Below are 13,937 nucleotides of genomic sequence, written 5' to 3' on the forward strand. Positions count from 1 at the left end.
AGATTTTTGTTGTAGTCTGTTGTAGTCAGCTATGAAGCACTGCACTGTTCAATAAGCAGTCTTGCATTCACTGCCAAAACTTCACTTACAGGAACAGGCTGACAATTAACAGTACCTCTGGTAGTGGAGGCTGCTTCTGAGACAGAAATTGATACATGTAATAATCAGCAGGAGACAAGCTTAGACTTAAATTCATAATGAGTTAATATCTGTAATACTGATACACAGTACCCGAGAACAGAGTTCAAAGGAGAAAATAAACCAGTACTATCCTGTTGGTAGAGAAGTACTACCTACCTTTGCTTTTCCTAATTGGCAGCACTTCCCAATGAGATTAAGTTTGAGAATAACTTCACTGTTCTGTTTCACTGAAATTCTCAGATAATTGGCAGACAGCAACTGCTTGTTCTATGAAGTTCTGCTACAGAAGAATGTATCTGTAATAAATGTTGTCTTTAAAAAAAAATATCCAAAACCATTCAAGTTATTTTGCTGTTGGTTCTAGATACAGAATGAACAGTTCAGTATGATGCAATGGGTGGTGGTGTAAAGAGTGAGTGCTGGCGGTGGTATTACATCAAAGGAGATGCAAGTTCACTTAATTTTATGTCAACATTGTATATGTTGAAGCTTTCTGTTTGTGTTTTGATATAAAGTAGCATGCGACTTTCCCTTTTAATCTACATTCAAGGGAGTAAATGTTAGATGCTTCAGCAGGAGAGGACTTTCCAGTTAGTCAAGACTTGAGCATACAGTTGTGAAATACTCTGTGGCTGGATGTTGTGGAGTTGAATAATGTATCTTTAGACTTCCAATGTTGTAGATGTCGTGATAACTTTGGACTCGCAGCACTTCCAAGGGAATCTCCCCTATCCCTCTATGCCATTTTTCCCTTGTTGCTGACATAAGTGCTTCTGTGGCTTTGCAGTGAACTGGAGAGCAAGGAATTTGTGGTTTAAAACTAAATTTAAAGCATAAATCGGGTTTTGTTTCCCCTTCATGTGAACCAGGGAGAGAAGTAGCAGGAACAAACTAGCAAATGAAAGGTAGGACTGCTGCTTTTGGCAGCAGTGTTGGCCCGTGCTAGTTCAGTGATGGTAAAAAGACAGTGTAAGCATACAATGAATTTTTTTTGTGTGGAGTATATACTACTGGATAATGCCAAACATGGGATCGGAACATACTTAAAAGGAAAAATTCCCTCAAGTCTGGCTTTACTTCTGTAGCTTTATTGTTTAGCACAGCAAGGATATGCTTTCTCTTACTCATTTTTAGAACTATGGTAGTAACTGAACTGTAGTATGTCATCTGTTCATAGCTAAGTCTGTGAAATGGGATGGTTTGCATCTAAAAATGAAGTGTGCGGTAGACTACTAGTAGTAGGTGAGGAAAGTAGAGTGAAATTACTGCTTTTTTTTTCTTTTTTATCTGTGGAAATTACTACTTTTCCAGTTTGTAGTCTTTTATGAGGTAGGTTGCATAGGTATGGAGAAGTATTTAAGTTTAATGATAGTTTGTATTCTCATAGCATTGTTAAAGAAATTTTTAAAAAATCTGTTATATGCAGCAGCTTCTGTGTCTGATAGCTAGTAGATATTCTGCTTAATTTTGAGGATGACTTCCCTGAGTTGAAGTCTTGTCAAGGTGCAAGTCAAGATTTTTTTAGAGCTCTTGTCATAAATAACTGAGGTCTTGTTTACTCTTTGCCACTGGCTAAGCCTGATTCTTTTTAAAAAAACAAAACAAGCTGTCTGACAAATGGTTCAAAAGTTTTTGATGATCTCTGAAGTAGTAAAATAGGTTCCTACAAGACTTGTAGAAAATAGGAACTTGCCACAGTGCTTGAACTATGGAATAGAGCGTGTGTGGTCTTGCTCTACAGCCATGAATCCATGCAGAGGAGAGACTTGCATTACATATCCCAACCATGGGAAAAACTTAATTGGAGTTTGCAGTTCATTATATACTAAAGTCCTCAACTGTTTGATGCAAATCTGTAGGAAACTGGCTTTGATAATTATGGTGCCCATAGCCTATGCCAGCACCACTCCCTTATTTGCAAGGAATAGTGCTATTAACAGAGATAATTATCCCCACAAGGTTTCATAATGCTAGTTGTCCCAGTATTGCTGTTAACTGAGAAGCACTTGGAAGTATAGGACTGCTCTTACCATATGCATTGATCTGCTTTGGAACGTCTGGAGAACTCCTGAAGTGCCCCATAGATCAGTGTGTGAGCAGGACTGTCTCAGAAATGGTCATTCTGTCTCTATGAAATCTGGTGGGTTTTTCTTAGTTTGTTTTATTCATTGGGTGAGGTGGAGTAGAGTTCTAGCTGCAGGTTATCTTTTGGTAGTGCTAGCTGTCTTGTGAAGCAAAATACTGGCATGCTAATGTGCTCGTTCCTAAGCTGCATCAGGCTTCTAGAGCTATCGGAAGGGTGTGGGGAAAGGGAAACGGCCAGATGTTTGTGGAGAGGAGTCGGGAGGGGATTCAGCAAGGAGCTTCTGTTTTGGTTATGAAGCTGCTGTTGGTTATAGGGAAGCTTGGAGTCTTGCGGTGTTCAGTGATGGGGAACTGGTGGCCTTTTGTCCATGTCCCTCCTCTTGCTGTGCGGTTCCATCCTGCTGCTGCCCGGGAGGAGGCAGTTGTTCCTCACCAGGCATTGCTCAGTAGAACAGCTGAGAAAAATTGAGAGGGCTTTTTCTCTTGCTGTAGTTCCTTGTGCCTGTGCTTAGAAGAGCTGACTTGGCAAGGTGTGGGTGGACATGCCTTGAATTCTCCCTCCTGAATGCTGAAACTCACTGTGTCCTGTGGGACAGTTTGGTTCAGAAAGGCAGGGACTTGCCAAGAAGTGACCGTGGGTCTGCTGCCTCAAGAGCAACCTTATTTGCACCCTTACCAGGACAGAAACCCTGAGTGGGTGGGTAAGTGGGTGCGAGTCCTGTTGTGGCTGACAAGATCCCAAGGTTTGTTTGTTTGGTATGAAGATTGCTTAGGTAGTGGCAAGGAAAGGTGTGGCCAAGAGTGCCATGGGGGGTGTTGATTTGTAGTGGACAAGCTGAGAGTCCTGGCCTAGAAAAAATGAAGGTGTCTGCTAGCTGTGGAGAGGAGAGTTCTCCAACAGTGATCCCTGCCCCCCCCCCCCCCCCCCCCCCCAAAAAAAAAAGCCACACCCCCAAAAAAACCAACAACAAAACAACACAACACACACATGTATGCCTAGTAATTGTCCTAGCTCTTTTTGCCAATGTCAGATCAAAATAAAACTTGCAGGTCTGTAATTAAAGCATAACGAATAGTAAATCTGCCACTCAATTCTTCCTGCCCTTTTGTGCAAATGAAATTTAGAAATTGGCACAAGGAGAACCTTCATGCAAACTTGTCAGTGCTAATCAGGATGAATGAATTAAACTTTCAGTTTGCTTGTATTTTCTTCCTATTTAAAGTTTCCAAAAGGCCTTTTAACCTTGAGTGGTTTCTCTCTCTTTTAAAAACAGGTAATTAAATCCCACAGAGACCTGAAATGAAATCAAGTAGCCTTTCTCAGTTACAGTTGTTTTGTGAACATGAGAAAAAACAAACAAAATAACCCCACTAGCCTGGTTTTAACTTTCAGTGGAGCCACTTTAGTTCAGTACTGCTTAACAATTACACAAATACAAAAATTTTACTTACAGAATATAAAGCTAGTGATGATACTAGTTAAATATTATTTCTGAAGGAGTTACTGCTTTCTCAGGTTTTCAGATAAAAATACTTGTATAAAGAATGTTGTCTTCAGGCAAGTTAAAACTTGCTGGCATATTCACAGTAATAATGTCTTTGAAAGAAAGCACGTGTATGTATCTAGAAAGATGCAAGCTGGAGAATCAAGTAATTCCTATTTTAAGGGCTAGTATTTAAGTTGCCTGTGGATTGTATTGATGTATCTTTTAGGAGTTTCTCTCTTGTGACAAGGATCTGCTGTGTTAACTGAGTGCTACTTTTCTCTTGCATAGGGTTAATAACAAGTTTCCAAGATGTGGGTGGGCCTGGCTTGAAATAATAGTGGTTTGCTCCTGTGTTTTTTCACTGCTGGGAATCTCTTAATGTTCCAGAAAGATACAGTATTTCTCTCTATGAAAATGGTAGTGGGAGATAAAGTTTAATTGTAGCCCAGCTGAAAAGCTCTTAACTTATTGTAAGTCTCTAGCATCGTGTATTAAATGTATATAAAAAAAGTCTGTTTTGATGTTCTAGGGTACTTAAATTTGAGATTATTTCAGTCTTAAATCGGTTCATTTTTTGTGCTCACAAATGTTCAGCAGTCCTGCAATTCAGATCACTGGTGTTTAGACATTGTGCGTATGAAGTTTTAGCCTGTTTTCCTGTGTGACAGCGGGTGAACCTTGCTGAAGTGAGCAGTAAGCCTTCTGCGCAGGGCTGCTCCACAGCCTCAACTCTGAGACAGCTTGCGTTCAACCACTGTTCTCGTTTGTTTGCAAAAGGACACAAGGCTCTCCAAGTGCATTCTCTTGTTACACGAGCTAGTTACAAATAACAATAAAAAAAGGTTCTGGGCTACTGCATTGTTTTTCCTAGTCAGTGATTATTATAGAACTGTTCTTACAGCCCAACAGTGAGTAACTATTAGCCCTCTGCAGGGCTACAAACAAATGATTTTAATCTGCAGATAGTGTGGCAGATGGTAGAGCTGAACTACCTCTGGGTGTATCTGTAAGCAGATAATGATTTCTTCTAACTTTTTTTTAACCTCTTTTGCTTTGCAGGGAGTTAGTCACCTTTAAATCTTCCTCTTTCTTCTCCTTTTCATATTCTTTTCCTGACTGCAACGTTAGCTTTTAATCATAAGGACTGTAGGAGAGGGATATATGTGATCAGTACGGAACAGAACTCACCAGTAAGACAAATGAGATTTTATAAATGGAATAACTTCTGTAGTTCTTCGGGCAAAAGTCTGAAATCTCTGAGGATCAGGAATGCAAGAGGCATCTATACAGTAAAGCCTGGAGATCTTCATAGACTAGCTGAGAGTTAGTAAGAATATTACAGGTGACAGTGCTATGATGCAAAGCATCTACTTGTCCAAAATCCTCGGGGTGGGGTGGTGGTGAATTCTGTGCTTATGTGTTGCAAAGAGATTTCCAGTGGATGCCTTCCCCGGGGAAGGAGCTGTGTCCCCTTGAGGCTTCAGACTTCTCTGAATAATTAATCTGTTGGGTCTCTGTCCTCAGAGAAAGATGAAAGAACTATCGAAGGCTACAGTGTTACACCTGATAAAGGAAGTCATTAGCGAGTCTTCAGATATAGTCACATGAATTAAAAACACTTGCATCCTCTTTAACAATAGATGAAGCCTTTAGGATTAGAGTTTAAAAAAAAGGGGGGAAAACAACTAAAAAAACCTTCTATGAGTAAAATTCCTTATCACTTAGTTTTACTTGCCCCTAAATGACTTCATTTTTCGAAGTCTCCCCTGTTCTTCCTCTTCTCCATTCCTGCATGAGATGTGGGGAGGGGATGACAGGGTAAAAACATTTTTAAAACTCCATGTTCTGAATTTACAGAGAAGATTTAGGATTAGTTATACCAAATTCCTTGGATTGTAGAGTTAAGTATTTATGGCTCTGAATAACTCTGTTTCATTTGTAGTTTATTACCTTGTTAATGATCAATAAAATTTCAGCCGTTGGTAGGTAGAGAATGTTTGAATGTTTGTAATTCAAGCAACAAACCTGACCATGGTGGTTACCTTTCTTGGTTTTGTGCATGTGTTTGATGACATCAGGATATTGTGACCAAATTGCTGCTCTCCTTTTCTGTATTCCAGACTGGTGGTGGCCTATGCCAAACATTTTTGTTTATTTCTAGGTATAATGGATCCCTCCCTAATGGTGACAGAGGACGCAGGAAAAGCAGATTTGCCCTTTATAAGCGACCGAAGGCAAATGGAGTTAAGCCCAGCACTGTTCACGTGATTTCTACTCCTCAAGCATCAAAGGTATGGGGCAGTGGGGCGAATTCTGTTCTGCTGATGATCCGGGCTGGAGAACAACTTGTATGTTACTACTGATTTACCTGGCTCCTGGTTCATTCTGTGACAGATATATTTGTTTTAAAGAAGTCTGCAGTGGATTTTCTTTCTGGGGGTATATCTTTAATTTTAGTCCATTTAACTGTTCAAAACAGTCTTTAACCTCAGGTATGAGATAATCTGACCCTTCTGTCTTTGTTCAGAAAGATGACTTTGCCAGTGCTAACAGTTTTATTTGAGCTATAGAGTAGTCGGGTGATGCAAATACAAAAAGTACTTTTATTTCTTTCTCACTGGATTGTAAGTTTGGTATGTCTTTTTCCTCTTCAGGAAAATAACTGTCATGGTATAAAAAAAGTCATGATCCCTCTGGCCTTTAATTTTTGTTGCTAATAATGATATTGTGTATGTTCTTACCTGGAGTTTAGTGTTGGTGAAGGAGGAAAAGCAGTAAAGTAAATATATTAACATAGTAATGTATTATTAACCTGTAGAACTGTTCAGGATAGAGTTCTTGTGGTGGAAAATATTTCAAGCTGCCGGAAGTTATGCCATCTCTTCTCTCAAAACCTTTTTCCTAGAAGCAAAAAGTGATTAGAGTTTGGGCCAAACTGCAGGAGCAGTTCTGTGGTGACACTCACAAAAGTGGATGGTTTGTAAGAGGTGCACATCACTTTTACCGAAATACGTACTGGGGGAGGGAGAGAACCTACACTGTTTTCACCAAGAAAAGAATTGTTTAATCTGTAGTACAGGATTATGTTTTGAGAATGCATACCATACACAGTATACACCTAAAATTTTCAAAACACACCATATCAGAGCTTGTTGTTTTTGAGATTGTATAGGGCCTGCTTAGTGCAGATAAATGTGTAGCCTTTTAGGATTAACAGTTTCTATAAGTACTTTTCAGTGTTCTCAAAATTAAAGCATCTGCGAGTGACATCTTCCTGACGAAATCAACCTTCAAAATGGGCCTGTAGTATATGTTTGTGTGTTGGTAGCTCTGGTCTCTTGCTTAAAATGTAACAAAAGAAAAAAGTGTTACATAGCTGATGGAAATACACGCATGTTCTCACTGGATAGCCTTAAGCATTTGGACTGCAGATGGTATTTTGGCATTTTAGTTGTGAAATACTTAAACACCACAAGGTATCTGGTTAATGTTCATCTGCATTGTTATTGTAGTGCAGGTAAAATGTGTGCTGTACAAATTAGTGCCCTTAAAAAGATAGAATAGGGTCTGAGGCATTAAAGCCCCTCCTCTGAGGATTTGGATTCAGGTAGATAATGTCAGGTTGAATGTATTTTGCACTTTCTCTGAACCCTTATAAATGAGCTTTTATCTGGGGCAAGGCTGGTGGATGTGCGCCAGAACAGTGATGCAGTGGATTTCAGTGAGTGCTCTTTTGATGCACAGAAAGGACACTTACATTTTAAGATGCTTTAGTAGGCTTTTCTGACATCTTCGATACCGGAGCCTAAGTCTGTTTTACTAGGAATGGTTTCTGCATACAAATCCTGTAAATGATTGCAGAAATGTAGACTAATGTATAAATAAATAGTAAGCTGCCTTTGTCTTTAGAAAACAACGTGCAACTTGACCTTTAAAGTTGTGTTCTGCTCTCAGTCTTTCAGCCTAACTCTTATTTAAGGAAGATAAAACAGTGGGAACTTGTGCTGCACAGGATATTAACAAGTTTCCTCCCCTTACATCCTTCCTTCAGACCTTTCAGATACCAGTTCTCTGTTTTGCTTTGCTTGCCTGTCACTGTTTAAACTGAATCTTTTGAGTAGAAAGAAACATGTTTTTTTTAGAGTACTGATGCTTTTTGGGTGGTTGATTTAGCAGGGGTGGGTAAAGCATTGACTGTCTCCAGTGAGTGGCTGGTTTTGTGCTAATTGCATTAATGCAGCAGCTCAAGAACTGTAGCTGTCACCAATTTTAAGTTAGTGTGTTAGCCTGAAGACTGCAATAGATGGTAAGAGGATGCTTGTCATGTTCTATTGTCCCTGCTATGCAGGTGTCAAGGACAGCTGGAGTAGCAATGGTTTCAGTAGTAAATTTAGCTGAGCTAATTGCATATGAATCAGTGCCTTTTTGTTTTTTTCCACTGGAGTGCTTGGGTTTTGCCACTCTGCCTTCTGGAGGTGCTGAAGAAAATTTAGAATTGTTTGACCTTCTGAGTGTATATGGGTATATTGGGGGGAAAGCCAAATGCATGGGGTAATAAGTCTCGAGCAGAGTATTGTTAAAATATGCATGCATCTCTACAAAATTATGCATTTGACTTAAAAGCCTTTTTATTAACTCTGTGCTTAGGCACCATTCAGGAAACTTTCTACTGTCCCCTATTTTACAGAATCCAGACAGTTTAAGATAGACTTTTTCCAGCATTGTAAAAATCAGTATTACTGTAAGGAAGGAATCTTAAAACTCTTATGCTGTCTCTTGTTTGTGTCTGTGTACATGGCTGGGGGGAAGGGGAGGGGGACTGTGAGACTTTTCGTTAACTGTGTATGAATCTTACTCAAGATTGTAGTAATCCACTTCGCTAGACCAGAGAGTTTGTTTTGAAATCAAGTCACATGAAAGCCATTTTTTCGATTGACTTGGGTCTCATAGAATCATAGAATAACTTAGGTTGGGGAAGACCTTTAAGATAATAAAGTCCAACTGTTAACCCAGGACTGCCAAGCCTATTGCTAAACCCTGTTCCTGAGCACCACATCTACACTGCTTTTAAATACCTCCAGGGGTGGTGATTGCACCACCTCCCTGGGCAGCCTGTTCCAATGCTTTTGATGAAATTTTTCCTAGTAGTCAATTAGGAAAACCACCCTTTTGATGAAATTTTTCCTAGTAGCCAATCTAAACCTCCCCTGGTATAAATTGAGGCCATTTCCTCTTCTGCTGTTGCTTGTTAACTGGGAGAAGAGACCGACCCCCACCTGCCTACACTGTCCTTTCAGGTAGTTGTAGAGAGCGGTAAGGTCCTCCCGAGCCTTCTCTTCTCCAGATTAAACCCCCCCAGTTCCCTCAGCTGCTCCTCATCAGACTTGTTCTCTAGACCCTTCCCCAGCCCCGCTGCCTGTCTCTGGACATGGCCCAGCACCTCAGTGCCTGTCTTGCAGTGAGGGGCCCAAAACTGAACACACTACTCAAGGTGCGGCCTCAGCAGTGCAGAGTGCAGGGGGACGGTCACTGCCCTGGTCCTGCTGGCCGCACTGTTTTGCAGTGATGATGAAGAGGAAGACTGTCATCAGTCATGATCGTATGATCTGTGAAAACCTTCCTGTGACTATCAAACTCTTAGGTTTAAGTTTGCTACTAGTTCATCATGACATAGCTAGGATTGCTGATTTTGATCTTCAAGCTAGTAGGGCTTTTTAACAAAATGAAAAGTTAGTTGTAATGTTTATTTTGGTTGAGTTGTCTTAACTATTGCTTTCACACGTGATAGTTAATGCTGTGGGACTCAAGTCTAGGTGTGTGAAATGGTTACATGGTTTTCTTGTGCAGAAATTTTCCAGTGAGTGCTGAGCTGCAGGTGAGAGGGAGATGTAAGTTTTCAAAATAATCACCTGGGAATGATGGGATACTAAGATGCTAAACTGGAGTTTGTTTACTAGTTTGGCAGGGGGTTGGGGGGTAGGTGGGCATGGGAGGATTTTGAAGGGATTTTTTTTGTATTTTGGAGATTTGTCGGGGGGGTTTATGGTCTGAGGGTATATATGTCTGACAGGGAAAGAGGTGTCTGTAACTGAAAACAAAACCAGCTTAATGATGTTGTAGAATCAGTAACATTTGAGGACAGTATATCTTTCTTACAGATCTTAAATAGGTGAATTATAAGCTCTGTCTAAATAAAACTGTATGATCCCAATTTCTGCTAAGCAAAGACGTTCATGTTCCTGTACACATCCAATCTGTTCACTGGGCTATTAGGTTAACACTTTCTCCCTGTGCAAACACAGGTAGATCTTCACTCCTGTTTCCTCCTCTTCATAGCCATCACTAACTCCTTGTTGGATGTTGTTGGAGAAGTTATTTTTGTATAACACTGGGAACTCCCCCAGTTCCATATGAGGGGGGTGCTGGCAGCTGGCATTAACAGTGAGGTTGCTGGTGATACTGAACACTCAAGTCATGTAATACTCCATGACTTTAGGTATGCATGCATTTAGATTTCATTATTGTTTTCTAATGCTTTGGAATTATATCCACGGGTGTGAAGTTTAGAAAAATGAAGAAGGAGCTTCGTGTGTGTTTGAGTTACTTAAAGTATGGAAGCATGAATTGTTGACGTTAGCCCTCCAGGATTCCTTAGGATTATTCTGGAAGCATGAATGAATTCTATTGTAATAGCATGTACAGCATTTGAAACTTTCCGAAGTGGTGAGTCAGTAGGCAAGAGATTATAACTAGCAAGCACTAAAAGTACTCCGTTCTAACAAGTGAATGTTGCGTTTTGATACCTAAGCATTTCATTCTTAATACTTTGATAGCAATTTGATAGCAATTATATAGCAAATAATAATTTGATAGCAATTCAAAAGACATTTGCAATCTTCTATAGACTACAAAACTTCCCACCTTTTAATACCTTTTTATGCTGCCATGTCTTGGTATTTATTATGTCTGTCTGTCTTGGGATCAAAGTTTTCCTTTGGTAACCTGTGGTAGATAAAGACGACCTATTTTCTCCCCTATGAAATTACTGTTTCAAGCTGACTGGGGAAGATCTTTCCTACTTCAAGTCCAATTACCTGCCGTGTTGGCTTCTGCTTTGTGCTATCACAACAGCAGCTTGTATAGTCACTGGCTGGGTTCCTGCAGCTCAAATCAAGTTTCATGCTGCTACTGGAGAAGAACAAAATGCAGCCATACGAATAATTATTAGGTTGGGGAGAGAGCTGCAATTTGTGCTTTGAGTGATGAGACAAAATGAAAGTATAGGATTCTCGTGATTAGTTATCTGCTGTAGATATTGCATTTGCTTTGACGTACTTTGTGAATTTTGAGGGGGAAAAAAACCCCCAGAAATCCTTCTAGTACTGACAGCTTTTTGGTGTTCATTCTGGATGAAAGCTGTAGAGCTTAGCTGCTGTCAGGAGGATACTGTGTCTGTCAGTGGCTTCTCTTTCTTACTGGTCTTATTTATGGTGTAATCAGTTCATGGAGCACTAATTTGTTCTGAAGTAACTTAATCACACAGGTATCCTGAGAGTCCTGAGTTGTGCAGAGGAAGCTTTTTCTTGGCTCATTGGACTGAGTCTGCTTGAACGATAGTTTCCTTGGTGTAATGCCCTTTTCTTCTATGAAATGAGCATCATCTTAACATGCTAAGTTCCTATGCCCTTGTCCTTGCACATAGCAGGGAATGGCTAGACAGAAGAAAATGGTTAGAGAAATTTCATTAGTAGGGCTTAATAAATAACAACTGTTGGTTGGTTTGAAGCTCTCCTTCCTGAAGTTTTGGGACCTATTGAGCAGAATGCATGTCAAAGGTTTTGGAAAATCATTTTACAGTGTTTTCTAACAAAAAACAGATGTTTAGTGAAGGAAAAGGAATTAAAAATTGCTGAGGACTACAACAATTATTTTTTTTATGACTTAATGTTGTTTTTTGTTTTCATGCTCTCCCTTCAGAGGGTAGACAGAAGATCAAAAAATGCTTTTCTTGTAAACTCTGTTTAAACTACATCTGTTTTAAATCAGTATTTGGAGCAGATTCTATATGAAGTTGGGTGCCCTTTGAAAGCAAAGGAAGGTGCAGTGATCACCAGGGCTAGTGTTAAACTTGGGAGCATTGCATTTCCCCGTATGCTTCCACTTCCCTTCCCTCTGGGAGCCGGGCTGTGTAACCCACTGCTGTGCAATTCCTATCAGTTTGCAGCTTCCTTAACCTTGTCAGAAATAACGTGGGGGAGTTTGGTCCTGTGGTAATGCAGAGCTAGGTAAAGTAGAGACTACCTCAGCTGAGTTTAAAATGCTGTAGTGTAAGGTCAGATGCTGGATGCCTTTGCCCATCAGGGAATGTCCTCAATTGTTTGTGCCACTGGAAAAGCTACAAGGGGGATTTCTACTGCAGGCAGCAGAGACGCTCGTTTCACTGAAAGAAACAATTTCACTGCTTTAGCTTTGTATAGCACAACTTGTTTAAAACTATCTTGTTCCAGTTTGACTGGTTTCTGCATGCTTACCCTTACCATTCCTCAGGATTTAAAGTGGAAATTTTGGACCACCTACTGTAGCGGTAAAGGTCTGTGCTGTTACACATGTTCTATTCAGACTCTTAATTGGCTGGAATGGATCTGGTCTTAGAAGGGCATGTCTCCTGAGAGCTGGGCTGGTCTGAGCTTCATAAAAGTTAGGAGAAAACCTGAAACTGGTTTTGGATTGAATGAAGCCACATGGACTGAGCACAATGTACTGCCTTTTGAACTTGGAACTTGCTGTCAGGGGTAACACGTTGCAAGCTGGCATTACTGAATGAGAACTTCACTAGAATTTTAAAAAGTGGTGACCTGCTGTTGCATTCCAGGTGTGTAGGTGGGCTGTGCTGCAGCACAATTGTGAACAGCCTGATGGCTACAGGGGCTTGTATACAACTGTTAGAAGAGTCTGAGGCATCTGTAAAGTAGGAATTCCTAGCTACTGTTTTGGACACATGCTTCATTACCTCTGTCATGGGGGGACTTCACACAGGTCTGAAGTGCAACTTTCACATTAGCTTTGAACTGCAAAGCCCCTGTAGAGAGAGACAGTTGGATCCTGAGCTGTATAGAATGTAGTTTCATAGCATGTATGACACAGTGTCTGGACTTGACTGAGACTTGTACCACAGAACTGAAGACAGAGCTCTGGTGCTATGAGGGAGGTGTAAGGCAGTGTGCACGTTATTTTTGTGTTACCCTGTTTTGATAAAATTGAAGGCTCCTGGAGTATTTGTTGCTAATGTTATGTATATATTTTCATTCCCAAAAGAAAATGCGGTGCCAAGAGGAACATGCAGCTAATGATATATGTGCTTTTCCTGTTACCTCAAACTGTAATGTCCAAATGAAATTGTGTTAAATGGATGAATTGTGTGTTGGAAGAATAAGGTAGCGTATACTCAGTGATAGCAGTGTGGAACAGCTCTCCTGGAACAGAGGAGCTGGAACTGCATCAAAGAGTAGATGTGACTCCTATGCTCTAAGGCCTTGTTGAGAGAGGCAGTTATTTTGAAAACACAGCAGTTCAAGCCTCATGGGCCAACAGTAACTTTTCAAAGAAACGCACAGCTGATATCCCTTTTTTAGAAAATAGAAAATACTTCTTTTCCAGAGTGCCTTGAGATTTTTGTTGACTGAAATAACAGTCTAAATATTTCTCTGTTTGGGAGTCTTTTATGACTACATCCGTAAAATGAGTAATTTTATATTTGCACTGAGTGAAGTACTAGAGGGATGACTGACTTGTGAGACTACAAGATTCCTCTTTCCACTATAGGTCTCTTGTCTTAGGTGTGTTTATACTTTTTTAGATGCAGGACTACTTTGTTCTGGGATCCTGCTGTTTTGCTCCTACTCAACACCGAAGAACTTACAAAGATTTTAGGAAAAAACAGGGAGTACTCTTGAGGGGCTGTATCCCCAGCAAAGTGCTTGTGGTGATGGTTCATTCACTGAATGCTCCAAGCTCTTTAGCGCTGTGCGCAGAAATTGTTACCTGTGTTTGGCAGTCATAAGAGCAATTCAGAATTCTTCAGCACTATGGGTTTTCTTCTACAAGATCATTATCTTTTTTATTTTTATCATCTCATGAGCTGTCCTTCCATGGAAGCAAGCTTGTCTAGCCATTGGGTCTGCATCAGAGCTTGTACTTACATGACCTCGATTCAAGACTGCATGT

At 40.3% G+C, this 13,937-nt stretch overlaps 1 protein-coding gene across 3 annotated transcripts in view; it reads left to right on the forward strand.

The window, feature by feature from the left end:
• PELI2 (pellino E3 ubiquitin protein ligase family member 2) overlaps positions 1 to 13,937 on the forward strand; it is a 78,785-nt gene that overhangs the window by 20,595 nt on the left and 44,253 nt on the right. For all 3 annotated transcript variants that reach the window (XM_080394504.1, XM_080394505.1, XM_080394503.1), the window contains exon 2: positions 5,875 to 6,004. In XM_080394504.1, the coding sequence (XP_080250630.1) occupies positions 5,875 to 6,004 (130 nt within the window). The remainder of the gene's footprint in view (positions 1 to 5,874; positions 6,005 to 13,937) is intronic.

This window comes from Falco punctatus, assembly GCF_963210335.1.
Source record: "Falco punctatus genome assembly, chromosome: 7".
Lineage (NCBI taxonomy): Eukaryota > Metazoa > Chordata > Aves > Falconiformes > Falconidae > Falco > Falco punctatus.